General features: G+C 63.2%; 1 protein-coding gene and 1 non-coding gene across 6 annotated transcripts; one reads left to right on the plus strand and one right to left on the minus strand.

Moving 5' to 3' along the window:
• Window positions 1-592: 592 nt before the first annotated feature.
• Window positions 593-17,511, plus strand: BTBD2 (BTB domain containing 2). Its single transcript, XM_038567923.1, has 9 exons — window positions 593-1,032; window positions 9,298-9,417; window positions 12,563-12,719; window positions 13,859-13,964; window positions 14,044-14,241; window positions 15,807-15,999; window positions 16,077-16,164; window positions 16,241-16,387; window positions 16,534-17,511. The coding sequence occupies exons 1-9, from the start codon at window positions 620-622 to the stop codon at window positions 16,693-16,695; spliced, it is 1,584 nt and encodes a 527-aa protein (XP_038423851.1). The 5' UTR covers window positions 593-619; the 3' UTR covers window positions 16,696-17,511.
• On the minus strand, window positions 4,683-10,820 carry LOC119864790. 5 transcript variants are annotated; one of them, XR_005375249.1, is made up of 6 exons: window positions 10,482-10,820; window positions 10,283-10,381; window positions 9,783-10,014; window positions 9,168-9,467; window positions 7,968-8,082; window positions 4,683-7,875 (listed from the first exon to the last, which is right to left on the minus strand). It is a non-coding gene; the product is annotated as an uncharacterized LOC119864790 (transcript). The 5 variants fall into 5 exon arrangements; XR_005375248.1 differs by having other exon boundaries at window positions 9,783-10,381; XR_005375247.1 differs by having other exon boundaries at window positions 10,283-10,820.
• Window positions 17,512-23,834: the final 6,323 nt, after the last annotated feature.

A 23,834-nucleotide genomic window follows, 5' to 3' on the forward strand; every position in this document is an offset into this window, starting at 1 on the left:
CCTGGGGCTGCCCTGGGTGTCATTGGGCCGTGCACCCCTGCCCCCAACAAAAATCCCTTCTCCGTGGGAGTGAGCAGGCCTGAGCCCGCGGGTGTGTGTGTGTGTGTGTGTGTGTGTCTCCCAGACACTTATCAGGTGCTAAGTCGTCGCAGATGTTGTGGGAGCATGTCCTGGAGTCCTGTGTGCAGGTAAGGGACCCGGAGAGCCTCAGCCCACCTGCGGGGATGACCTGTCTACACAGGGGTCGCCGGCCTGTGGCTCCAGACCCCAAGACGCTCTTCCTGACTCCGGGTCGGGTCGCAGCCCCTCCTCCAGGAACCCCTCCGCCTGGCTGCCGCCCTCCCCCCGCCCCGGGTTTCTGCTCCCCCGCCTCCCGAGGCCCCTGCTGGGGCACCCGGCACTCCGGCCCTGCGCGGGCCCGCGGGCTGCCACCGGCCGCTCCGCCCAGCGGCACCGGCCCCAGGGCTCGCTTGCTCCGCTCCTCCCCGGCCCCCGCGCCCCTGGCCCCGCCCCCGCGCACCTAGCCCCGCCCCCGCGTAGTTGGCCCCGCCCCGTCCGCTCCCCTGGCCCCGCCCCGGCCCCGCCCATCGCCCCGCCCCGCGGCCGCCGCACCGACAAGATGGCGGCGGGTGGGAGCGGCGGGCGCGCGTCGTGCCCGCCGGGGGTCGGCCCGGGCGCGGGGGGCGGCCCGGGGCCCAGCGCCAACGCCGCCGCGGCCCCCGGCAACGCGGCCGCCGCCGCCGCCCCGGCCCCCGCCGCCCCCGGGCCGCCCCCCGCGCCTGTGCCGGGGCCGGGGCCGGGGCCGGGGCCGGGGCCGGGGTCGGGGCCGGGCGCGCAGGCCGCGGCGGGCGGGGAGCGGGCGGCCGAGGAGCCGGGGGCGGCGGCGCTGCTGCGCGAGCCCGTCTACAACTGGCAGGCCACCAAGCCCACGCTGAAGGAGCGCTTCGCCTTCCTCTTCAACAACGAGGTGCTCTGCGACGTGCACTTCCTGGTGGGCAAGGGGCTCGGCGCGCAGCGCATCCCGGCGCACAGGTGGGCCCCCGCCGCCCGGCCCCGCCCCGCCCCGCCCCGCAGGCCCCCGCCCCCGCCCGCTGACCCCCGGGCCCCCCGCAGGCCCCCGACTGGCGACGCCCCGCCCGCCGCCCAGCCCATGCTCTCCGGCACCGCCACCCACCCGCTGCCCCGTGACCCGCACCGGGGGCCCATCCTCTCCTCCGCGGGGTGACGCTCAGTGCCCGAGCCCTGACCCCCAGCCCCGGGGCCTCTCCGGCTGGCCCAGGCCCCGTCCCCAGGCCGCGGGGGGGGGGGGGCTGCTGTCAGACCTGGTCACTCGGTGTCCCCCACTGTCCTCCCCGCTGCCCTCCAGGGAGCTGGGGGTGGGGCCGGCTGCCGGGGCTGCACGGGGAGGGCCTGGGGCTGCCCCTGGCCTGGAGGTCCACAGCCTCCCTGCCCTCCCGACATGTGGCCTTTATTTCACCTGCGCCGTTTGAGGTTTTTCTTTCTGGCTTTTTCTTGGTTATTTATGTGTAACTGGATCTAGATTCCTGTCCGCAGAAGGTTCCAGGCCTGTGGCTGGGTCCCCAGGACCTCCCGCGGCCCCTCCTCCCCTGTGTGTGTGTCCGTGCACGCTCGCCCTCCTCGCCCTCCCGCGATGCCCACACGGGCCTCACGCGCACCCAGGCCTGCAGTAGGGGGGCTGGTCCGTGTGCCGCCTCACCCCCCACTTCCTCCCTCATGCCCGCCCGGCTCCTAAATACTGCTCAGCCCCAGTCTGGCCTTAAAGGCTGTTCCCCTTCTCCACCAGTCTTGAGGGGACACATGGAAACATGAGATGCGTCCGGGGAGGCTGCATGAGCTCCGGTGCCTGTGACCCGAGCCCCTGGGGGATGGAGCCGGAAACGGTGGGCGGTGGGCGCAGCCGGAAACCCCACAGGGAGCTGGAGAGGGGACCTCAGGGTTCCTTCTTCAGGGGAGCGAGCCTCCCCACCCCCCCCCACCCCCCGCGCCTGTAACCTCAGGACATGTACTCGACTGTGTGCCTATTGGTGAAGTAGGATGAGGGAGGTGGATGTGGGGACCCCAGGGAAAGGGGGGGCGGGTGTGGAGTGGCTGGGAGCGAGCACTCTGCCCATGAGGTCAGCAGGCATATTTGGTGAGATTTTCTGGGAGCAGGAGGGGGATACAGGCCCCAGCAGGGGATGATGGGGATCCATACCCAGAGCAGGGTGGGGGGCAGGGGCTGGAGACCGGAGGAGCTGGGCCCGCAGGAGCCAGGGGCACGAGCGCCAGAGGGACAGCATCCGCCCTGAAGGGGAGAGCGGCCGCAGGTGGAGCCCGCAGGCGCCTGGGGGGCGGTAGGAGCAGCAGCAGGGGGGGTTCAGGCTCCCCTGAGGGGGGCGGCGGCAGTGGCCCCCGACCCAGGCTCCAGCATCCTGGGGTGGCCGGCAGTGGCAAGGACACCTGGAGGGCGGAGACCCCTGGCCACGAGCAGGCCTCGGCCCTGTGTCCAGGTCTGTGGCAGGCGGGACCCAGCGGTGGGACAGGGGTGGGGCTTAGGAATGATCCAGACGAGCCTCCCCGCAGGTGGGGTCTGGGATGAGGCCCCCTTGGGCGCGGGGTGGGGGCTCCACCTGACATTCGCCTGCAGACTGGCCCACCCGCGGACCCGTGCTTCTCAGGCCCCTGCGGCTCCGTGCCCAAGCCTGGCTCCCCGGGAGTGCCTTGCGGGTCCCTGCAGCGCCGATTGTCCCCCGGGCCCTCGCTGCCCACGTGTGCGTGACGTCAGCGGGTCCAGGTCCGGTGGACGGCCCGCTCCTGTCCCGTTGCCCCGGCATGATGCCGCACTCCAGCCTCGACTGACAGAAGGTTCTAGTTCTTTTTGTTTTCAGCCTTTGGGTTGTTATTTTGTACCCAGTGGTGAAATGTTACCTGCGGGGATGAGGCAGTGACCCTGGGCTTCCCGTGCCTCAGTTTCCCTGCCTGTGAGCCAGGGCTGACCACTCAGATGCCTCCACCCCAGGACCTCGGACTTGGTGACCCAGCCAGTGGTTATCAGCTGGGCCGGGGTGAGCTTGAATACAGGGGGGCACCCGCTCCAGGGCTGACGTTAGCGGCCCGGAGGCCGTGGTGGGAGCAGCAGTGGCTGCATCCGGCGGGGGGACAGGGGCTCGGAGCCCCGCTGGTGCAGGGGTGCTCTCCGCCCGGACCCCCCCTCCCCCCCGCTCCTCAGGGCTGGATCTGGGGACTTGCTGGTAGAGAAGTGAGCGGGAAGCGGCGGACGGTAACGCGATGGTGGGGAAGGCGGACGTACCCCTTAGCCGGGGCTCGAGGTCAACCTGAGTGTCATGTCAGGTGGCTTCAGGGGCCCCTGGTGGGACGGGACCTCAGGGCACCTGGCCTCCGTGTGTTCTTGCCCCAACCCATAACCCCAGGGTAGTGGGTTCAGGATTCACTGGTGGCCCCACAGACGTGTGTCCCTGTCCGCATCCCTGAAACCATGAGCATGACCTGATTTGGAGAAAGGATCTTGCAGAGGTGATTAAGGGAAGGGTCTGGAGACGAGCTCATCTGGGTTATCCGGTGGGTTCTAAACCCAGTGACACGTGTCCTCCTAAGAGGCACAGGGGAGAAGCCCCGTGGTGAGCATGGGGCAGACACTGGGGTGCCGTGGCCGCTCGCCAGGAGCCCCGGGCCCGGAGCTAGAAGGGGCAGGGAGGACCCTCGGGGGGGCCCTGCCCACGTCCATCTGGGACTTGTGCTCCGGGACTGGGAGGGGGTGAAATGCTGTTGTCTCGGGCCGCTCAGCCGTCCCAGGAAACCGAAATACCCAGACCGAAGAGCACCCGACAAACCCACATCGGGGACTTGCAGCAGGACACCTGGCCAGGTGGCTGTCAAGGTCACAAGAAGCCCGGAAAGGTGACTCACGCTAGAGGCACCTGAGGAGGTGATCGGATGTCACGTGGGACCCCAGGTGGCGTCCCGGGGTGGAGGGAGGTGACATGGGCACCCCCGCTGAGGCTGACCCCAGAAGGCAGAGCGAACTGCAGGGCAGGCCCTCCCGTGGGGGCCCAGGGCCAGGGTTGGGTGGGCGTGGCCGGGCTCACAGTGGCTCGGGCGCTGGGTGCAGGCTGGTGGGGGGACAGGGCGCTGGGCCCTCCCAGAGGCTGTGCTTGGCCTCCCCCCTGTACTTGGTCCCCCCTTTGGCTCTGAGCCCCCGTCATGGTGCGCAGGGCCGGGAGGAGGCCCCGCGTGCGGCCGGTGCCCCGGGAGGAGCTCTCGGCCTGACCCGGCTGCGGCGTGCACGTGTGGGCGGCTCCGAGGACGGCCTGAGCGCCCCCGGGGGCAGCACTCCTGGGTGAGGGGTCCCTGGGCCGGAGCCGCCCACGGCCGGTTCACTTGCGGGCCGCTCCACCCGGGTCTCGTTTCACTGATTGCTCCCGCAGGATCGGAGCCTGCTCTGGTGTTGTCAGGACCGCTGAGGCCCGTCCCCAGTTGTGCTTTGTCCCGACTTCGGGCTGGTCCCGGTCGCCCACGGGCATCGTCGCCCCCGCCCCACCTGCGCCCGGACGGCGCACACAGCCTCCGGCCGCTTACTTCGTGGTGCCCAGCGGGCCGCAGGGGCCGTGCGCACGGCAGGGACCCAGCACGGCCGCGTGTGCAAATAAACCTTTATTTGCAGAAACAGTGTCCGGCGGTCGTCCGGCCCCCAGGCAGGCGGGGCCCGTGGCCTGGGGAGTCAGCGTGTCAAGTGCTGAAGGAATTTCCTGGGGCGATGGGCCCGGGGTACCAGGCTGGGGAGAGCGGGGTGCGGGGTGGGAGTGGGAGCGCTCTCCGTTTGTTCAGGGCATTTTCTCGTGTTCCTAGGATGGTTTTGCACGTTTATAGCTGAGTTTTGCTCACTTCTTTTTTTTCCTTTTTGTGAATGACGTTCATCGTATTTCCAGGTTCTTGCGGGGAAGCTGAGTGGTTCCGACCTGTTTACGTCTGTCTCATGTGAACGATTTCTGTGTGAACCCTTGTTCGTGTTCACGGCCGTTCAGTGGGTTCTGTGGTCTGGCGCCGTCCGGTAGACTTTTCTATGATCCTAGGAAGGTTCTAGGTTTACGCCATCCTGTGCTAGCTGCACGTGGCGACTTAAGATATAGCTGTCACAACTGAGGAGTTGTACTTTTAAATTAATTAATTTTGAAAGATATTATTTATTTATTCATGAGAGACCCAGAGAGAGGCGGAGACACAGGCACAGGGAGAAGCAGGCTCCATGCAGGGAGCCTGACGCGGGACTCGATCCCGGGACCCGATCCCAGGACCTGGGGTCACGCCCTGGGCTGAAGGCAGGCTCTCCACCGCAGAGCCCCCTGGGCGTCCACTCCCCTAACCTAATTTAATCTTAAGTTGGATTTATTTTTTAATTTTTTTAAAATTTTATTTATTTATGATAGTCACAGAGAGAGAGAGAGAGGCAGAGACCCAGGCAGAGGGAGAAGCAGGCTCCATGCTGGGAGCCCGATGCGGGACTCGATCCCAGGACTCCAGGATCGCGCCCTGGGCCAAAGGCAGGCGCCAAACCGCTGCGCCACTCAGGGATCCCTTAATTTGGATTTAAATGGCCTGTGTGTCCAGGAGCAACCACGTTGGACGGCGCAGCCCTAGAATTTCAGCATTGGGAAACCAGGTCCCGTGCAGCTGGTTCCCCTTCCTCCCTCCCGTTTCTGCCTCCTGGGCTCCCCCTCCTCCCCGGGGGGCAGGAGCCCCTGTGCTTTCCCAGACAGGTGTGGCCCGGGTGCTGGTGTGCTCCCTGCTGGCTCAGTGTCCGTGGGGCGGGGTGCAGGGAGCCACCAGGCCCTTTCTGCAGAGTGGCCTGTTGGCCTGACCGTGTCCACGCAGAAGGCGGCCAGGGCAGTGTGAGTGTGGCCGCGCCCCCAGAGCTCGCCTCCTGCGTGCTCGCCGCCGGCCCGACCCGCCGTCCGTTCTCCAGTTCTGCTGACTTTAGGAATTTCACGTAATCAGAGTGCGGTCATCTTCGGTCTGGCTTCTTTATGGCTTTGGAGATGCATCCACGCGGTGTGCGTATCCGTACGTTCGGCCCTTGAGCGACGCGGGTGGGTGGAGGCGCCTCTCCCGCAGCCAGAAGTCCGGGTGTCACGTTCCAGGCCTCGGAGCTCACCCGCCGGCCGCCTGGGGTGGACGGGGAGCCTGGGGCAACGCGGACCGTGGATTAACACGGGTCCATCTGCGTCCCGGATCGTGTGCTGCGTCCGTGGAACGGAGGGCATCGTCAGGACGAGCGGGCCGGCGCTGCCCTCGCGGAGGAGCACCCGCGCCCTGAAGCCCGCATGCTCAAGGGCCGGCCAAGCCCGGCTCCTTTTCCTTCATGTTTTAATTTAGCTCCGTCTCCGTGGGGGGGACGATCCCAGGCAGGCTCCCCGCCGGGCTGCTCCGCCCTCCCGTCTCCGGGGCGAGTCTGCCCAGGTCGCTGTGACTTCTGAACTGGGGGCTTCCCTTTGGGGAGAGGTTCCCGGGGCCCGCCGTCCTGTGCTGCTGTGTGTCCCCGCCTCTCCGTGTGGCGCGTTGGCGCCCGCGGCCCCGAGGATGCCATCCGGGCGTCCGAGCCGTGTGTCTTCGCCACGGAAGACCGCCTTGCAAACCCTTCACGTCCGTGGGCTCCCCGTGCCCCCGGGCCCTGGCTCGCGGCTTCCTTCTGCCCGTGGGTTGGGCCTGCCCCGCGTTGTCTGGCCCCTGGGCCGGGAGCCCCCCCTCCGTCTGCCTCGGGCGTCTGGGGACGCGGCTGCCGGGCTGTGACCGTCCCTGGTGCTGGCGCCCTCCGACCGCCTCGTCCCGCCCTCGGGCCTGTTGGGCTCGCCTGTGACCCTCCCCAGGGCTCAGCTGGGGGAGGACAGTCCCGGTCACGGTGGCTTTCGTGTCGTCACTGCCTCTGCGTCTGGTCGCCGAATTCTAGAGGGAGGCGCCGTCCCTTCTCCCTTGTCCCCACTCACTAATGACGTGCTGGTCCATCCTCACGGCCTCCGGGCTCTGCCTCACCATCTGTCTTACCGCGCGGCGCCCCGGATGTGGGCGCCCCAGATGTGGCCGCGGGGAGCGCTCGGCCTTGGCGCCGCGTCCTACAGCGCGGTCCTGCCCTGCGGTCCTGCACCGGGCCTCGGCCTCCCCGGCGCGTTGCTGTGGTCGAGGGCGCGGGGCTTCCCTGGCCCCCAGGCACACAGACCGGCCCGGCCGCCGCCCCTCGGGGCTCCCTCTCCCCGCCTCGTTCAGGTGGCTCGTCATTGCTCTGCTCTTATTTCAAGTTTTTAAATCCGGGTGAAATATTCGTGACATGAGATTCACCGCCGTAACCGTCTCTGAGCGCACAGCCCGGGGCACGGAGCGCACTCACCCCACCGCGCAGAACCTTCCATCTCCCCACATGGAGCCCCCGCCCCTGGCTCCCGCCACCTCCTGTCTCTGTGGACGGGCCTCCTCTGGGGGCCTTCTGGGAGTGGGGTCCTGCGGGAGGCGTCCTTCTGGTCTGGGTCCCCTCCCTGAGCCCGGTGTCCTCGGGGTCCGTCCACGTGGGGCAGGTTTCGGGGTCCCTTCCTCCCCGGGGCTGGGTCACATCCCGGGTGTGGACGGACCGCTCTGCTCCCATGGATGGACACCCGGTGCTGCCTCTTTTGGCCACGGGGACACCAGCTCCGAACACAGACGTGCCCTGGGTGTGAAACCTCTGAGTCACGCGGGGCTGGTGTGTGGCCATCAGAGGAGCCGCGGCCACACCAGGGTCCTGCTGTCTCTGCATCTGTGTCACCTTGTCATGGTCTCTGGGTGTCTTCTGGGCCGCCGTTGGCAGGCTGAGCTGGCGTCTCCCCGGGGCACCTGCATCTGGGAGGAGGGACCGTGACCCTGGGGGCTGAGGCAGGGGTGAGCAGAGGGCCGGGGGGCGGGGGGGGTAGTGGTATGGGGCCGACCTGCGGCCCGTGCGGTGGCCTGTCCAGGGCCCTGGGACAGCGTCAGGCGGGGGGTGCACCCCCCCAGGTGCGGGCAGCGGCCTCTCCTGCAGGCGATCAAGGTGCTTGCTTAAATCTGGAAAGAAAAAAAAATAAAATAAAAAAAAAAATAAATCTGGAAAGAAAGGAACAGGAAGGCACCTATTTAGGATGGATGGTGGGATGGATGGCCTGTGGGAGGGCAGAGGGGCTGGGCCGCCCCAGTGAGTGCCGGGTGGGGGGGGTAGGAGGGAGGAGGAGGCCAGGGTGGAGAGCAAGGAGGCCCCGGGTCGCAGGTGACACTGCCTCCCGGGCTCCGGGGGGGCCCTTGCTGGCCTCACTCCTGGGATCTGCGTGTCCCCGGGCGGTGGGCTCATCCCCTGGTGTCTGCGCCTGTGTCCCGAGGCCCCTCTTACGAGGACGCGGGCATGGGGTCGGCCCCCGTAGGACGGGAACCAGTCACACGGACAGAGACTGTTTCCAGGTGAGGCCCTCCTGCGGCTTTCCGGTGGACGTGACTTTGGGGGAGGCCGTTCGCCCCGGTGTCCTCGGTTCCCATCGGGCCGTCTCGGGTCTGGTCTCGGGTCTGGTCCTTGGCCCGGTCAAGCCCTGCGCGCCCTGCGGCCCCCTCGGGGCTGGGAGATGCGCCCGGGGGGAGGAGATGGTGGGGGCTGGGGCAGGGCGGAGGCCTCCAGCCGGGGTCGCGGGAACCTCGGGCAGGCTGCTCCGAGCCCTGCGTGTGTCGGGGTGGGGACCCCGGGCGGGTGTGATGCGGGGCCCGTGGACCTGGGTCCGGCCCTCGTGGGCGTCCGAGGTGGGGGGGCAGCGCCAGCCTGGGCTGGGTCAGGAGGCCCCCGACCCCCCAGCCCCAGGCAGGGGTCCAGCGGGGTGCCTCACGGCTTGTCCTCACCCACGGGGCACCCGTCCTCGAGTGGAGAGGACATGGCCGGTGGGGCCCACGTGGTCACCTCGCGGCCACCACCTCGTAACGCTGCCCTGGGCTCCTGCCCTTCCCTGGGCCCCCGCCCGCCCGGGGCCCTGCCAAGCCTTCCCTGACCCCCCCCAGGCCGTGCCCTTGACCGGGTCTGCCCCCTGGGCGAAGGCGGGATGGGCGCTGCGGGGGCACGGGGGGGGGGGGGGGCGTGGGGTGGGGATTGCACGTGTCCGCCCGCCCCTTGCCACCTTCCTTCTGGAAGCATCTGCCAGCAGTGCTCGCGGCCGGTGTGTGCTCTGTGCTGGGCCCGGTGCCCCAGACTCGGGGCCGGGAACCGGCGGGCGCGCGGAGGGTCACCAGGCTCCTCTCTGACGCCAGGTTCGTGCTGGCCGTGGGCAGTGCCGTGTTCGACGCCATGTTCAACGGGGGAATGGCCACCACGTCCACGGAGATCGAGCTGCCCGACGTGGAGCCGGCCGCCTTCCTGGCGCTGCTCAAGTAAGACTTTCTAGATCTTTCACCGTGGGGTGGGGCGGGGCAGCCTGTCGCTGTCAGAAAGTAGCCGGAGGTAAGGAGACCCCCAGGGACAGGCCCGAGCCCCGGCCCCGCGGGATCTCCAGAGCCGCCTGTGCAGCGGTGGGGGGGTGCCCTGGAGGCCCCGCCCCACCGTCACGTGTGTGTATCTCGACGTGTGCTGCACACGCGTACGGTTCGCCCTTTGGCGGTGTGCTCCGCGCTGGTCTGCACTGCGTCCCCAGGGTTGGCGTCTCTCTGCGCCTGCTACCGCCACCTCCCGTCACCCCCCAGCCCCCGGCCCCCCGGCGCCCCTCCCCATCCTGGACGGGTCACACCCGTGGACTCACACCCCGTGGGGCCTCCTGTGTCTGGTCCCTCCAAGAGCGTTGGGAGCGCAGGCGAGTCCCCGTTCTCACCCTGTCGTCAGCAGGGGCTTTGGAAGAAGTGAGGTCACCTCCACCTCCAGGTTTTCCTTCTTGAGCCTCAGCAGCATTCCCTCCCGGGGTTAGTGGAAGAGCAGCGGGCGGGGGCCTGGCTGTCCCCAGGGGCTGTCCCCACTCCGCGGGGCGCGGGCTCCAGCTTCCAGAAATGCCGAGTGTAAAGGGCGTGGGGACTGACAGTCTGCCCCACGCAGGTAAAACATCTTTTGAAACGCAGAGTTTTTTTCTCTCATGATTATAAAGATGACGTAGGCTCGCAGAGGGAGAGGAAGGAAGGAAGGAAGGAAAAAATAAAGGAGAGAGGGGAGCTGGCCCCATCCGCCGTGCCCACGCGGGAGGCCTGCCTGTGCGTCTGGGGCGGCCGCCCTCTGCCCTGTGCCCTCCTCCCTCCCGCCGTCACGGCTTACTGATGGGCAGCATTGTATTCTGGTTGGTTCCATCTGTGGATGCCCCTTAATCCTTGACGCTGTCTGGTGTGGTCAGTCCTGTGTGCCACTCCCATCTCCCTGATGACAGCAGTTTGGGGAACAGTCTCATGAGTTTGTCGTCCCGTAGCTCCTCAGGTTGCCTACACCTGGGGCACGTGACTCCGTCTCCACCACTCACCCTGCCACTGCCATCGTGAAAGCAGCCACGAGGATTTGTAAACGGTGGGGGAGGCCATGTGCCAATAAAACTTTATTTACAAAACAGGTGACAAAACCATGATGAGCTATCACTTCGTACCCACCAGGGCATCTGTGATGAAAAACTAAAGGAAGAGAACAAGGATCAGTGAGGGGTGGGGGTTGGGGCCCTTGTGCACGCGGCCGGGGGGACGTGAGACGGGCCGCCTCTGCGGAAGAGTCGAGGGCCCTCAGGAGGCTTGCACGTAGGTCACGTGGGACCCAGCAATTCCACTCCTGGATATCTTTTTTTTTTTTTTTTTAAGATTTTATTGGGACACCTGGGGGGCTCAGCAGTTGAGCATCTGCCTTCGGCCCAGGGTGTGACCCCGGGGTCCCGGGATCGAGTCCCACATCTGGCTCCTCGCAGGGACCTGCTTCTCCCTCTGCCTGTGTCTCTGCCTCTGTGTCTCTCAGGAATAAATACATGAAATCTCCGAGGTGGGACTCAATCCCAGGACCCCGGGGTCACATCCTGAGGCCAAGGCAGATGCTTAACCACTGAGCCACCCAGGTGTCCCCACTCCTGCAGCTCTAGGAGAGTCCTAAAAGCAGGGGCTTGCACACCTGTGTGCACAGTAGCATGATCCACACAGGGGGACACAATTCAAATGTCCATGCACAGATGAAGGCTAAGCACCACGTGTCCGTCCACACGTTAGAATGTTAACACGGACGGACCTCAAGGACACCTGGGCTCAGGGAGGGGACCCAGACCCAGAAGGACGCCTCCCGCAGGACCCCACTCCCAGGAGGTCCCCAGGAGGAGGCCCGTCCACAGAGACAGGAGGTGGTGGTGGGAGCCGGGGAGTCAGTGCTTCCTGGGGACGGGGTCTCCGTGTGGGGAGATGGAAGGTTCTGGAGACGGTGGTGGGGGTGGGTGCAGGGTGGGGTGAGTGTGCTTCGTGCCCTGAGCTGTGCCCCTACAGGGGGCTACGGTAGTATAATTCACGCTGTGTACATTTTTTTAAGGTTTTATTTAAGTGATTTGTGTCCCCGATGTGGGGCTTGCACTCGTGACCCCGAGATGACACGCTGCATGCTCTTCTGACTGAGCCAGCCAGACGCCCCCATATTGTGTGTATTTTATTGCCATTTTAAAAATAAATAAAAGAGATGTTCATTAAAAAACACAGACAGGTGACAGGTTACAATTTGCCGAAACCCTGGCTTCCACTGAACTGCGGCGGGCTGCCGGTCTCCGGCCACAGCCTCCCTCTGGCTCCCCGGGGTTCGGGTCCCTACTGCTGAGCTGCCCCCCCAGGGTCGATGCTGTCCCAGCTGGTGTGTGAGGGGCTCCGTCCTGGCGCCCGTGCTGGCCGTCCTGGTCACAGGTGTCCCTGCTGCACTGCTGACCTCGGGGTTGGGGCCTGGGCGCTGTGGGGTTTTGAGCAGCCTCCCCGGTCACCTTGGGTCTGGGGTCTCCCTGACCCTACAGGATTATAGCTGCTGACGTGTGGGGCTGTGTTTGGCTTCTGGCACATTCTCCAGGGGACGGGGGACCCCGGACATGGGCACACCCTTCCAGGCTTTGCTCCTGCGGCTCCTTCATTCTGCATTCCCGCTGGCTTCGTACGAGGGATCTGATTCCTCCACCACCTTGTTTTTAAAAAATTTACCCCACTGTCCTGCTTCAAGTCCGGAGGTGGCGCTGGTCATGTGTCCAGGACCTGACTCAGGCTGGCGTTTCTGGTCCTGTGACGTCCAGGCCCAGGGGTGCGGAGAGCTCCGGGGATCCCAGGGCAGAGGCCTCCAGAGGGGCCGGTGGCCTTGGGCACTGGGGTCCTGGCCTGGGGGCGTCCCGCCGGGAAGGAAGCGGGCCTGCTGGATAGACCCGTGTCCTGGTGGCCGGTGGGTGGGGTCGCCGCCGGCTGGTCTGGCAGATAAGGGTCTTTGCCAGGTCCTATCTGCGGGGCACAGCGACAGGTGCCGGTTCTGGAAGGCTCCGGCTGGGCCGGGGGGCGGGGGCTGGAGCGGCGCCTGCCAGCTGCGTCCGCTGGTCCTAGTGTCCTGTCCCCTTAGGTTTCTCTACTCGGATGAGGTTCAGATCGGACCCGAGACCGTCATGACCACGCTGTACACCGCCAAGAAGTACGCGGTGCCCGCGCTCGAGGCCCACTGCGTGGAGTTCCTGAAGAAGAACCTCCGGGCTGACAACGCGTTCATGCTGCTCACGCAGGTGCGGGCAGCGGGGGGGGGGGGGGTCCGGGGGGGATTAGGGGTGCGTGGGGCGGGGGGAGGCAGGAGTTCGGGAGGTTGTGGGGCGCGGGTGCACGGGGGTGGGGGACACGAGGCCGGCTGAGGATGCGCGTGTGCAGGGCAAGGACACAGGTGCGTGGGCTCCGGCGAGGGGGGGGATGAGGGGGCGCAGGGCGGGGGCGGAGGGGGCAGGTAGGGACGCGGTGCGCAGGGCTACGTGAGGAAGCAGAGGAAGCGGGTGTGCGGGCGCTTCAGGGCGCGATGCTCTGAGAACGCAGGTGCGGGGGGGGGGGGGGGCGAGGAGGGACCCAGAGACCAGAGGCAAGCGGGGCAGGTGAGGATGCTGGGACCGTGCAAATGTGGGGGGCGGGGACGGGAGCCAGAGGCCCCCGAGGGGGGTGGGGGGTTCGGGGAGTGGGTCTCCGTTTAACATCCCTTAGATTCTGCAGCCGAGCGCCTGCCCCCGCGGCGCGCTGACCCGGGCCTTCCAGCAGGCGCCTGGTTTCCCGCAGGCATTTGGAGGCCCCTCTTCAGGGTCCCGGGTGGGAGAAAGGGTTTTCTCATTTCATCATTCGGTTCCTTTGAGGTCGCTTTCAGGCCCCGTGGCGCCGGGGGTTGGGGTGGGGTTGGCGTGGGGTTGGCGAGGCCTCGGGGGCACAGGCGGGCAGGGGACAGGCCCGCCGGGGCAGGGGGGCTGTCCCGGGGCGGCCCCCGCACTGTCTCCAGACGCGTGGGTCGTCCGGTCGTCCAGGTTGCTCTGCGGCGCTGAGCCAGGCCTGTCGGGAGGCCCGGAGCTGCCCCGGCAGCCAGGCCGGGGGTGGACGTGAGCGGCCGTAGGGTTGTGCTGGGCAGGAGCTGGAATCTTCCCCGCCGCCCCGCCCGCCCCCCATCCTGTGCGCAGGTTCCCGATGGAGCCGTCTCCGGCGGTCAGGGCTGCACTGCGTCCTGTCCCCGGGCTTCCTGCCCCCTGGGGCCTGTCCTGTCGGCCTCGGCCGGTCCCGGGGCTGCTCAGTCTGGGCACCGTGGCCCCCGCGGGACTTGAACTCCATGGCAGGTTTGAGCCAGAGGGCGTCTGGGGCCCCCGCCCGGGCAGCGTGTTGACGTGCTCCCCCTCGCCAGGCACGACTCTTCGACGAACCGCAGCTGGCCAGCCTGTGCCTGGAAAACATCGACAAGAACACCGCCGACGCCATCACTGCCGAGGGCTTCACGGACATCGACCTGGGTGAGGCCCCGGGGCAGGTTTGGGCGGGGGGTGGCGCCCGCCGAGGGCGCGCGGGGCGCTGAGGTGTCCCCTCCCGCAGACACGCTGGTGGCCGTGCTGGAGCGGGACACCCTGGGCATTCGCGAGGTGCGCCTGTTCAGCGCCGTCGTGCGCTGGTCCGAGGCCGAGTGCCAGCGGCAGCAGCTGCCCGTGACGCCCGAGAACAAGCGCAAGGTGCTGGGCAAGGCGCTCGCCCTCATCCGCTTCCCGCTCATGACCATCGAGGAGTTTGCCGCAGGTAACGGTCAGGGGGCGGGGGCCGCTCGGCAGGAGCACGGCCCCCGGGGGCCCCAGGTGTGACTCGGTCACGGCGCTCCGGCGGCCGCCCGAGCCAGCTGCGGGACACAGGTGTGCCCGTTTGCCGAGGACGCGCCCGCCGCGCTCACGTGGACGGCTGGCAGCCCGTCGGTGTGAACACAGAACAGCCCACCGCCGCCCCCGATGGGCGTCTGGGTTTCCTCCCCTCCACGTCTCGAGTGTCCCTGTGTGTGCGCCCACTGAGGGCCCCATCTCGGGTTTGCGTCCTGGGGACGGGCCTGCAAGGGGTGGGAGGGGGCTGGCGAGGGGGTGCCCGGCCGGGCTTCCTGCCCCGTGTGGACGCAGTGCTGGCAGCGGTGCCTGACTTGGAGCCGTCCCCCACCCGGGGCTGGAGGGTCCGGGACGAGGCCCCGTGTCAGCCTGGTGGCCGGTGCAGACCTAGGGTCTCGTGTCTCCGTGCGCCCCGCTTCCCTGCTCGGCGTTGCCAGATTTAGCAACGACGGTAACTAGCTGTTTAGCGCGAGGATCTGCCGTGTGGGACGCACTGACCCTGCAGATGAGTCCTCTGACCTGAAGCTCAGGCTTCCAGGTCCCGCGTCGTAGCTGGCCTCCGCACGTCACGTCAGCGTGGGGGCAGAGCTGCGTCCGTTCCGGGATCTCCCGTGCACCTAACACTTAGCGAGGCCGTGTGTGGGCCAGGCCCCGGCTGTACGCGGTGACCTCGGTGGCCTCGGTGGCCTGGTTGTTGGGGGCGGGGCGCTGTCCTGGGCTGGGAGCAGCGTTGTGAAGAGGTGGCCCCAGATACGGCTCAGAGGGCCCGAGGGCACCAGGGTGCCGGAGACAGAGCTGCCCTGTCCCATCCCAACACCCCTGGGAGCCCTGCGGGGCCCCCGTCTCCAGCCTGGCTTGCACCCCAAAACCGCTCTCGGGGGTCCGCCTGCCCACCTGGCTGCCGAGCCCCCGGGGCCCCAAGCGCTACAGGTGCCGTCCGCTCGCCCTTGGCGTGGGGCCTGTCCTGTAAGGCCCCCAGGCCGCAGCGTCCCCCTGCTCTGCCCAGGTCCCCGGGAATGGCACTGCGTGTGTCCTCGGGGCCGGGCTGGGCCTTCTGGGCCTGTGCTCCGCGGAGGGCGCCCACGGGGCCTTGGCCCTCGTCACTCGGCCCGTCTTAGAGGCGCCCCTGCTGCTGTGTCCCGCTGGAAACACGACACTAGAGAAGCTCGCAGACTCCGCCGAGGCCGCGCTCCCGTGTACTTTCCTCCTGCATTTCCAATGCAGAGATTAAAAAGAACCATGGTTACCGCGCTGCGTTCCACGTTGTATCTTCCTTGCTCTCCGTGGGGCTGGCCCCTGGCCCGGCCGCCGTGTCCGCGCGCGGTGCTGTCACCAGCCTGCAGACCCGCTCCCCGACCCCCTCGGCCCCGCCCCGTCTCGGGGAGCCCGGGCGGGGCGGCCGGTGCTGAGCCGGGCTGGCGCTTGCTGGGGGCCCCGCGTCTCCGCGTGCGCGGCCGCCCCGCCGGCGCCGACCTCCGCCCCCTGTGCCCGCAGGGCCCGCGCAGTCGGGCATCCTCGTGGACCGCGAGGTGGTCAGCCTCTTCCTGCACTTCACCGTCAACCCCAAGCCGCGCGTCGACTTCATCGACCGGCCGCGCTGCTGCCTCCGCGGGAAGGAGTGCAGCATCAACCGCTTCCAGCAGGTGGAGAGCCGCTGGGGCTACAGCGGCACCAGCGACCGCATCAGGTGGGCCGGCGCGCCGGTGGGGGCCGTGGGGCCGCGGGGCCGGCCGCGGCTCAGCGCCCCCTCTGTCCGCCGCCCAGGTTCTCGGTCAACAAGCGCATCTTCGTGGTTGGCTTTGGGCTCTACGGCTCCATCCACGGGCCCACGGACTACCAAGTGAACATCCAGGTGCGCGCCCCCCCCGCCCCCCCCGCGGGCCTCCGTGGGGTCGGGGGCTGGTGAGCAGCGCCTGCTCCCCCCACAGATCATCCACACGGACAGCAACACCGTCCTGGGCCAGAACGACACGGGCTTCAGCTGTGACGGCTCCGCCAGCACCTTCCGCGTCATGTTCAAGGAGCCGGTGGAGGTGCTGCCCAACGTCAACTACACGGCCTGCGCCACGCTCAAGGTGCCCACCCCGACCCCAGAGCCTAGCGGGCCGCCGACGCCAGCTCTGCTGCCTCCTGGGGCCACGGGGGGCGGGGGGCCCTGGGAGGGGCTGTGCGGCTCGCCGCCGCTGGGGCCCTGGTGCCTGACCGCAGGACCCCCCACCAGGGCCCAGACTCCCACTACGGCACCAAGGGCCTGCGCAAGGTGACGCACGAGTCCCCCACGACGGGGGCCAAGACGTGCTTCACGTTCTGCTACGCGGCCGGAAACAACAACGGCACGTCCGTGGAGGACGGCCAGATCCCCGAGGTCATCTTCTACACCTAGGCCACCCGGCCCGAAGCCACCTGATGCAAGTAGGCCGCCCCCACCCACGCCGCGCCCCCGCGGTCCCCATGCTGTGTGCGCTCCCCGCCGCGGTCCCGGGCGTCAGGAGAGGGTCTCTGCTCCGTGCGGCGAGCCTGGCCGCCTGCTGAGGAGCCGGCAGGGGCTGCGAGGCGGTCCCTCAGGACTCGGGGGGCAGGGCTGGCCTGGACCCGGCCCGAGCTGAGGGTCCGCGGGGCCCCTGGGGAGGCAGTGCTGCCCGCCGCCCGCCTGGCCACAGGATTGATCGATTCCGCGTCACGTTCTCTCACCGCACACGGCAATGCACCCTGGATTCCCATTCCCTGGTAGGCGGGCTGTGGGGGCGCCCCTAGTGCGTTTGCTTGGGGTCTCGTGTTCTGGTCCATTCAGTGGGGACGCTGAGGCCACGCTGACCCTGGCCCCCGGCACACTGGCCGAAGCCCCCCAACCCCGAGGTCCCGCAGGCTGGCTTTGTGCCAGGCCCAGGCCCACCCGGTGGGCCCCGTGAGCCGCGGGCGTGGACCTCAGGCCCTGTCTGCCCGGCCGGGCAGTGCCGGGGGTCAGCCACGGTGGCCAGGTCCCCGCCTGCCCCCTGTACATACTGCAGCCCTGCCCCACCCGGCCTCTGAGTGAGCACTGTGGCCAGAGGTGCTGGAGGGCGCAGCCCCTCCCCCGTCCCCCCACCCGTGTTTCCACCCCAGTGATCCTCCTGGAAATTCCTCCCCAAAGCCATGGAAGGTGTGCCCTCCTCACACCATACCCTCAAAGGATTTTTTTAAATAAAGGAAAGAAACATAACCACGCTGAGTGCTTTTTCCTGTCGGAGGCAATGGGGCAGGACCGTGGCAGCTGAGACCTGGCTCTTCGCTCTGCAGCCGTTTCTCCCACCTTAAGATTAGGGGGCCCAGGAAGGGCCTGTGACTTCCGCCTGGGTCTAGAATCCGGCTCCTGACAGACGTCCCAGCCTCGGGGCACCCAGAGCCCTTGGGGGCTCTCCCCATGCCCTGTCCTCTGCACAAACTTCTGGTCTGCCCATCACACCCCTGCTGTCCAGCAAGGGGGGCCCCCAGGGAAGGCTCTGCTGCAGCGCGCCGCACCCACACCTTGCTGGCTCTGCCCTCTGGCCCTGGGACCGCGCCTGGCACACAGGAGCTCCCTAGGCTGTGCCTGTGCAACGAGGGTAACCTGACCCAGGCCCCCCACCTGGCTCCGCCCTGCGCGTCAGGGAGTTCCTGACAACAGGCATAGAACAGGGCCTGACAGCTAAAAATCTACCCAAATGAATAAAGACATCAATCAGCACATTTAAAAATCTCAATGACCCAAAGTGAGATAAATTTAAAAATATTTTTAGAAATTAGGGCAGCCCGGGTGGCTCAGGGTTTAGCGCCTGCCTTCAGCCCAGGCCATGATCCTGGAGACCCAGGATCGAGTCCCGCATCGGGCTCCCTGCATGGAGCCTGCTTCCCCCTCTGCCTGTGTCTCTGCTCCTCTCTCTCTCTGTCTCTTATGAATAAATAAAACCTTTAAAACAGTATTTTTAGAAATTAAAAAATAAAAATTCACATATGCTCAAACTGCTAAGAAATGGGAAAAAATCTGAAAAACAGGAGAGGAGCACCTGGATGGCTCAGTTGGTTAAGCATCCTGGTTTCAGCTCTGGCCATGATCTTGGGGTCATGAGATCGAGTCCTGCGTTGGGGTCTCCACTCAGTGTGGAGCCTGCTGGAGACTCTCCCCCTCTGCCCCTCCCCTAACTGGTTAGTGTACACGCTCTTTCTCGCTCGAAATAAATAAATTTCTTAAAAAAAAAAAAACTACACCACACTACAATTCTGTGCCCTTCAAAAATGAAAATAAATGCAATGGAAGTTAAAAAACACCAAGACAGGACCAAAACACCACGTCAGCTGTTACACACAGATCTAAACACCCCAATTAAAAGACTGTCATACTGGATACAAAACCAAAACAAAACTACTTCCTAATTATAAGAGTCTCATTTTAATTACAAAGAAACAGAAAAACTGAAGATAAAAGATGGTAAGTTTCACTACACAAACACTACCCTTATGAGAAAGTCGGTGGGCCGGCGTCTGTATCCGGCAAAGGCGACTTTATTTTTTTAATATTTTATTTATTCATTTATGATGGACATGGGGGGGCGGGGAGACAGAGGCGGAAGGAGAAGCAGGCTCCATGCTGGTAGCCCGAGGTGGGACTTGATCCCGGGGCTCCAGGATCACGCCCCAGGCCAAAGGCAGGCGCTAAACCGCTGAGCCACCCGGGGATCCCCCAAAGGCGACTTTAAAGCAGTGAGTGCCACTGGAGGTTAAGGACGACATCTCACAGCCATGAGCGGTTCTATTTGACAGGAAGAAGAACAGCCCTAAGCGTGTGCACCGTAGCATGGGTTTGAAATACCTAAATCCAGGGATGCTGGGGTGGCTCAGTGGTTGAGCATCTGCCTAGGGCTCAGGGCGTGACCCTTGGGGTCCTGGGATCGAGTCCCGCATCGGGCTCCCTGCATCAAGCCTGCTTCTCCCTCTGCCTGTGTTTCTGTCTCTCTCTGTGTCTCATGAACAAATAAAATCTTAAAAAACTAAAAAATATCTAAATCCAGAGTGAGCAGAACAGAACAGAGAAAGCTCTACTCCTAGTTGGGAATGAACAGCATCACAGCTCTCTCAACGAAAAAGATTTTGCCTGATCAGCATCTATAGAATGCTACGCGCCGGTGGCAGTGGAGTCAAGCTGGAAATAAACCAGGAAGATAAAAAGAAGCAAGTTTACATGAACGTAGGCTAAAAAAACCTCTGATTATATTGTACCCAAATTGTAGGAAACTGTTAAAGCAGAACTGGGGAGCGCAGCCCAGGGGGCTCAGCGGTTTAGCACTGCCTTCAGCCCAGGGCATGATCCTGGGGTTCTGCGATCGAGTCCCACATCGGGCTCCCTGCATGGAGCCTGCTTCTCCCTCTGCCTGTGTCTCTGCCTCTCTCTCTCTCATGAATGAATAAATTAAAAAAAAATTTTTAAAAAGCAGAACTGGGGAAATTTATATTTTATGCATAGATTAGAAAAGAAGAAAGCTTTAAAATCAAAGGCCCTAAGTTTACATCTTAAGAAACTAGAACAGAAACAGCAAATTCAATTCCCAAAATGGGGAAAAAAAATGAAACCGAAAATGAAGGAGAAAACAAACGAAATTCAAAACAAACCATTAACTGCTTCCCTGATGGAATCCCAGCAAATGAACAAAGAGCAAAAACCGGTGACGTCAAGACTGAAAAGTGGACAGCACTACAGACCCTGCAGATACCGAGGACACAGAGGGGTTCTGGTTGGAGTATAGACAATCACGGCGGACCCTAACTTTAGCTGGTTAAAAAAAGACAGATCCACTGCAGAAATCACGCGTAGGTAGAGCCACTACTGCGAGCAGTCAGTCCTGGAGGTTCCCCAAAGAATTTAAAGTAGAAATACGTAATGAAGCAAATCCAGCTCTCGATGTACAACCAAAGGAAATGGAGTTGGGATCCCAAACATCTGCACTCCGATGTTCAGTGTGTCATTACTAACAAGACGCGGAAATGAAGTGTCATGGATGGATGGATGAAGAAAATGTGGTATGTAGTGTGATTAGTCACCTTTTATTTTTAATTTTTTAAAAAATATTTTATTTATTCATTCATGAGAGACACACAGAGAGAAGCACAGACACAGGCAGAGGGAGAAGCAGGCTCCCTGCAGGGAGCCCGACGTAGCACTCGATCCCAGAATCCTGGGATCATGCCCTGGGCCGAAGGCAGACGCTCAACCACTGAGCCACCCAGGCATCCCAGTCACCGTTTTTTTGTTTTTTTTTTTTAAAGAAAAGCCCTGAGGGATCCCTGGGTGGCGCAGCGGTTTGGCGCCTGCCTTTGGCCCAGGGCGCGATCCTGGAGACCCGGGATCGAATCCCACATCGGGCTCCCGGTGCATGGAGCCTGCTTCTCCCTCTGCCTATGTCTCCGCCTCTCTCTCTCTCTCTCTCTCTCTCTGTGACTATCTCATAAATAAAAAAAAATTAAAAAAAAAAAAAAAAAAAAAAAAAAAGAAAAGCCCTGAAAAAAAAAAAAGAGAAAAGAAAAGCCCTGCCATTTGCAACAACATGCGTGACATTACACACAGAGACAAATGCTGTGTCATCTCTTAGATGTAGAATCTAAAACTAAAAGTGAATTCACAGAACCAGGGAGCACACTGGTGGCCAGGGGTGGGGGAGGAAATGGGCAGGGTGTACAGGTTCTGGGGGTGCACTGCACAGCCTGGCACCTATAATTAGCACAGCCCACGAACCTGAGAGCTGCTAAGGGGTGACCTGTGTTTTCACCGTATGCACACACGGTCAACTCTGAGTTGATGGGTGTGTTCATCACCCTAGCAGTGGGGGGTCTATGTCCTTCGTGTGCATGACCACAACTGAACATCCCAAATGGAAACAAAAAAAAAAAATTAAATATATAATTGTAAACATATCAAAGGGATGTGAATGTTGAGAAATCGAGAGAGGCTGGGCTTTAGGTGAGGAGCCCCTGACAGGTGAGCAGAGGCCAGCAAGTGCTCCGCAGGAGCGGATGGGGCTGGGCCAAAAGAAAGCCGGCTGGGGCTGATGCCCGTGTGGGTTGGCGGAATGAACCACAATCTGGAGCAGCTCAAAAAAAATGACAGGTTTTCTCCTATAGGATTGTGCTTCACGCTTGGCTGGTGATGCAGGGTGGGTGGGGGTGGAAAGGCAGAGTGAAATCTGTGGTCTCTCCGTGCGTGGAAGTCCGACTCCTGCTAGAACTCGGGGCTGGCAATGAAAACAAGGCAGCTTAAGACATGAATAAAGTTGAAGACGTGAAGGAGAGGCGAACTAAAGCTCACGTGGAGACCCAGCCTGGCCAGTGGGCCCACGTCCCTCATCCAGGCCGGCAGAACAGGAAGGAGTGTCCTCTCGCTGGGGCAAGTGTGCCTGGTTTTCGATGTTCAGACACAACGTCTGTGATGCAAAAACAATTCTGAAAAGGGAAGTCGGAAAATGTAACCTACAATCAAGAAGAAAAGAGCCAACAGGAGCAGACCTACGGGGGCCGCAGATGTCGAAATCAGAAGTCAAGGGCAAGTCACTGCTATACATGTGTCAACCAGCACAGAAGTCATGGGGCAGAGGGGCGAAGAGATGGAGGGTTTCAACAGAGAAATCAAATCTGCAAACACAAGTGTGAACTCTAGAACAGAAAAATATCCGAAAAGAATAGACTGGATAGTTTAAGAGCACAGAAAGCACAACAAAAAAGACGAGTAAATCCAAAGGCAGCAAAAATACCCGAATTAAAAGGAGAGGGGGGAAAAGACAAAGAAAAAATATTAAACAAAACCCCCAGAGTATCAGAGACCTTCGGGTCAGGTAACATGGTCCTACAGATCGGTAACTGGAGCCCTGGGGGGCGGGCGGGAGAGCAGCTCGGGAAACCCTCTTGCCGAGCTAACAGAGGAAATCGTCCAAAGCTGATGGAAGACACCAACCCACAGATCTACGGAGCTCCGCGAATGCCCTAGAGGCTAAGTACAAAGAAAACCACATGTCATAGCCCAAGAACTTACAGAGCCTTACAAGCCGCCAGACAAAAAGGTACGGGACTTCGAAGGGAACAAGGGTGACAACTCACCTCACATCAGAATCAACTGAATGACGTCTTTAAAACGCTGGAGGGGAAAAAAACAAAAAGCCCACCCCACAGAAAATGAATCCACCTGCGAAACTAGAATTCCATTCCCAACAAAACACCCGTTAATGCAGGCAAATTATTCTCAGGCAGCCCCAAGTTGTGAGACTTCGTGGCGCGAAACCCCAGGCTACAAAAAAGACATCCCAGGGGGTCCCTTCAGGCTGAAAGGAGAGGGGCCGAGACGGAATCCCCGGTAGCAAGAAGCCTCGAGGGCGCTGTGGAGTAGGACACGGTCACGTGTGTATATAGAACACGCACGCATCCAAGTGTATCCAACCATTATATGAAACAAATATAACAGGGAACTGTGGGCTTATAACATTTGTCAGAAATAAAACAAATGGCAAAAATAGCACAAAAGTGGGGTCAGTGGAGAACAGGAAATATCTGTGTGCACGCCAACACGCATCCGCACGTCTCTATTTTTGCATTTGTCCATCTGCTTCTATATTGGGAGCCACCGTCCGAGCTGACCCCTCTGGCTCTAAGCCCACCCCCAGGGCTCACGCTGGTCTCCTCTCAGGCTTGGGCTTCCGGTGGGTTATCTGTGCTGCTTCCTTTCCACCTTGGGCGCAGGTGCTCACCTGCAATCACGGCCCGTCCATTCCCCAGGCGAGCCTGCGCGGGGCTGCCGCTGGACGCCGGCTCTCTGAGGCCCGGACAGGAAGGCCCGGCGGCACGTGGACCCGCGGCTCACGCCCACTCTATACGGAGCTTTTCCAAAGGCTGCTCGGTCGGCACCTGGCGCCGTGTGTGGGTTTGGGAAGTCTCGGGGCTGAATCCCGTCGCCCTGGCAAATTACCTTCTTTCTGCCGCAGTCCCCAAGGGCTGCTGTCGTCTTCAGAACTGAATCGTGTTACTAGGAGATGCCTTGTAGGTGGCGGTCCTCAACATTTCCAAGGTGGCCATTCAGTGTGGAGGTTAGGATTTTTCCTCTATCTGGAAAGTTCTCTCCAACAGTGGCTTTAAACATTGGCTCCTTCAAAGGCTCTGCTAGCGTGCTCCTCCTCCATGGCCTGCCGTCTGCGCCTCTGCCTTCCTCCCACCCACTCTCTCTTCTTGTCCTGCTCCCGTGTCCTTTCATAACCTTCCTTGGAGTCCTGGGCACCCTGCAGGTTCTCCCCCCATGTAGGGGGTGGAAATCGTTTTCCCCCTACACTGCCTTCCTGAATTCAAGCTGTTACCACTTCCGGTTTTTGCCCATTTCTGTGTTTAGTTTTTGAATTTCTGATCAAGATGCGTTTCACAAATTTCTCGGATTGCTGCTGGGAGCAAGTCTTACCGTCTTCTTCAGCTACCAAGCTACCTACCCGGGGAGGCTAGGTTTCCACTGGTCAAGCTCCTTTCTCTGTCGCGTGCAGGGCC

Source organism: Canis lupus, chromosome 20 (genome assembly GCF_011100685.1).
Source record: "Canis lupus familiaris isolate Mischka breed German Shepherd chromosome 20, alternate assembly UU_Cfam_GSD_1.0, whole genome shotgun sequence".
Taxonomy (NCBI): domain Eukaryota; kingdom Metazoa; phylum Chordata; class Mammalia; order Carnivora; family Canidae; genus Canis; species Canis lupus.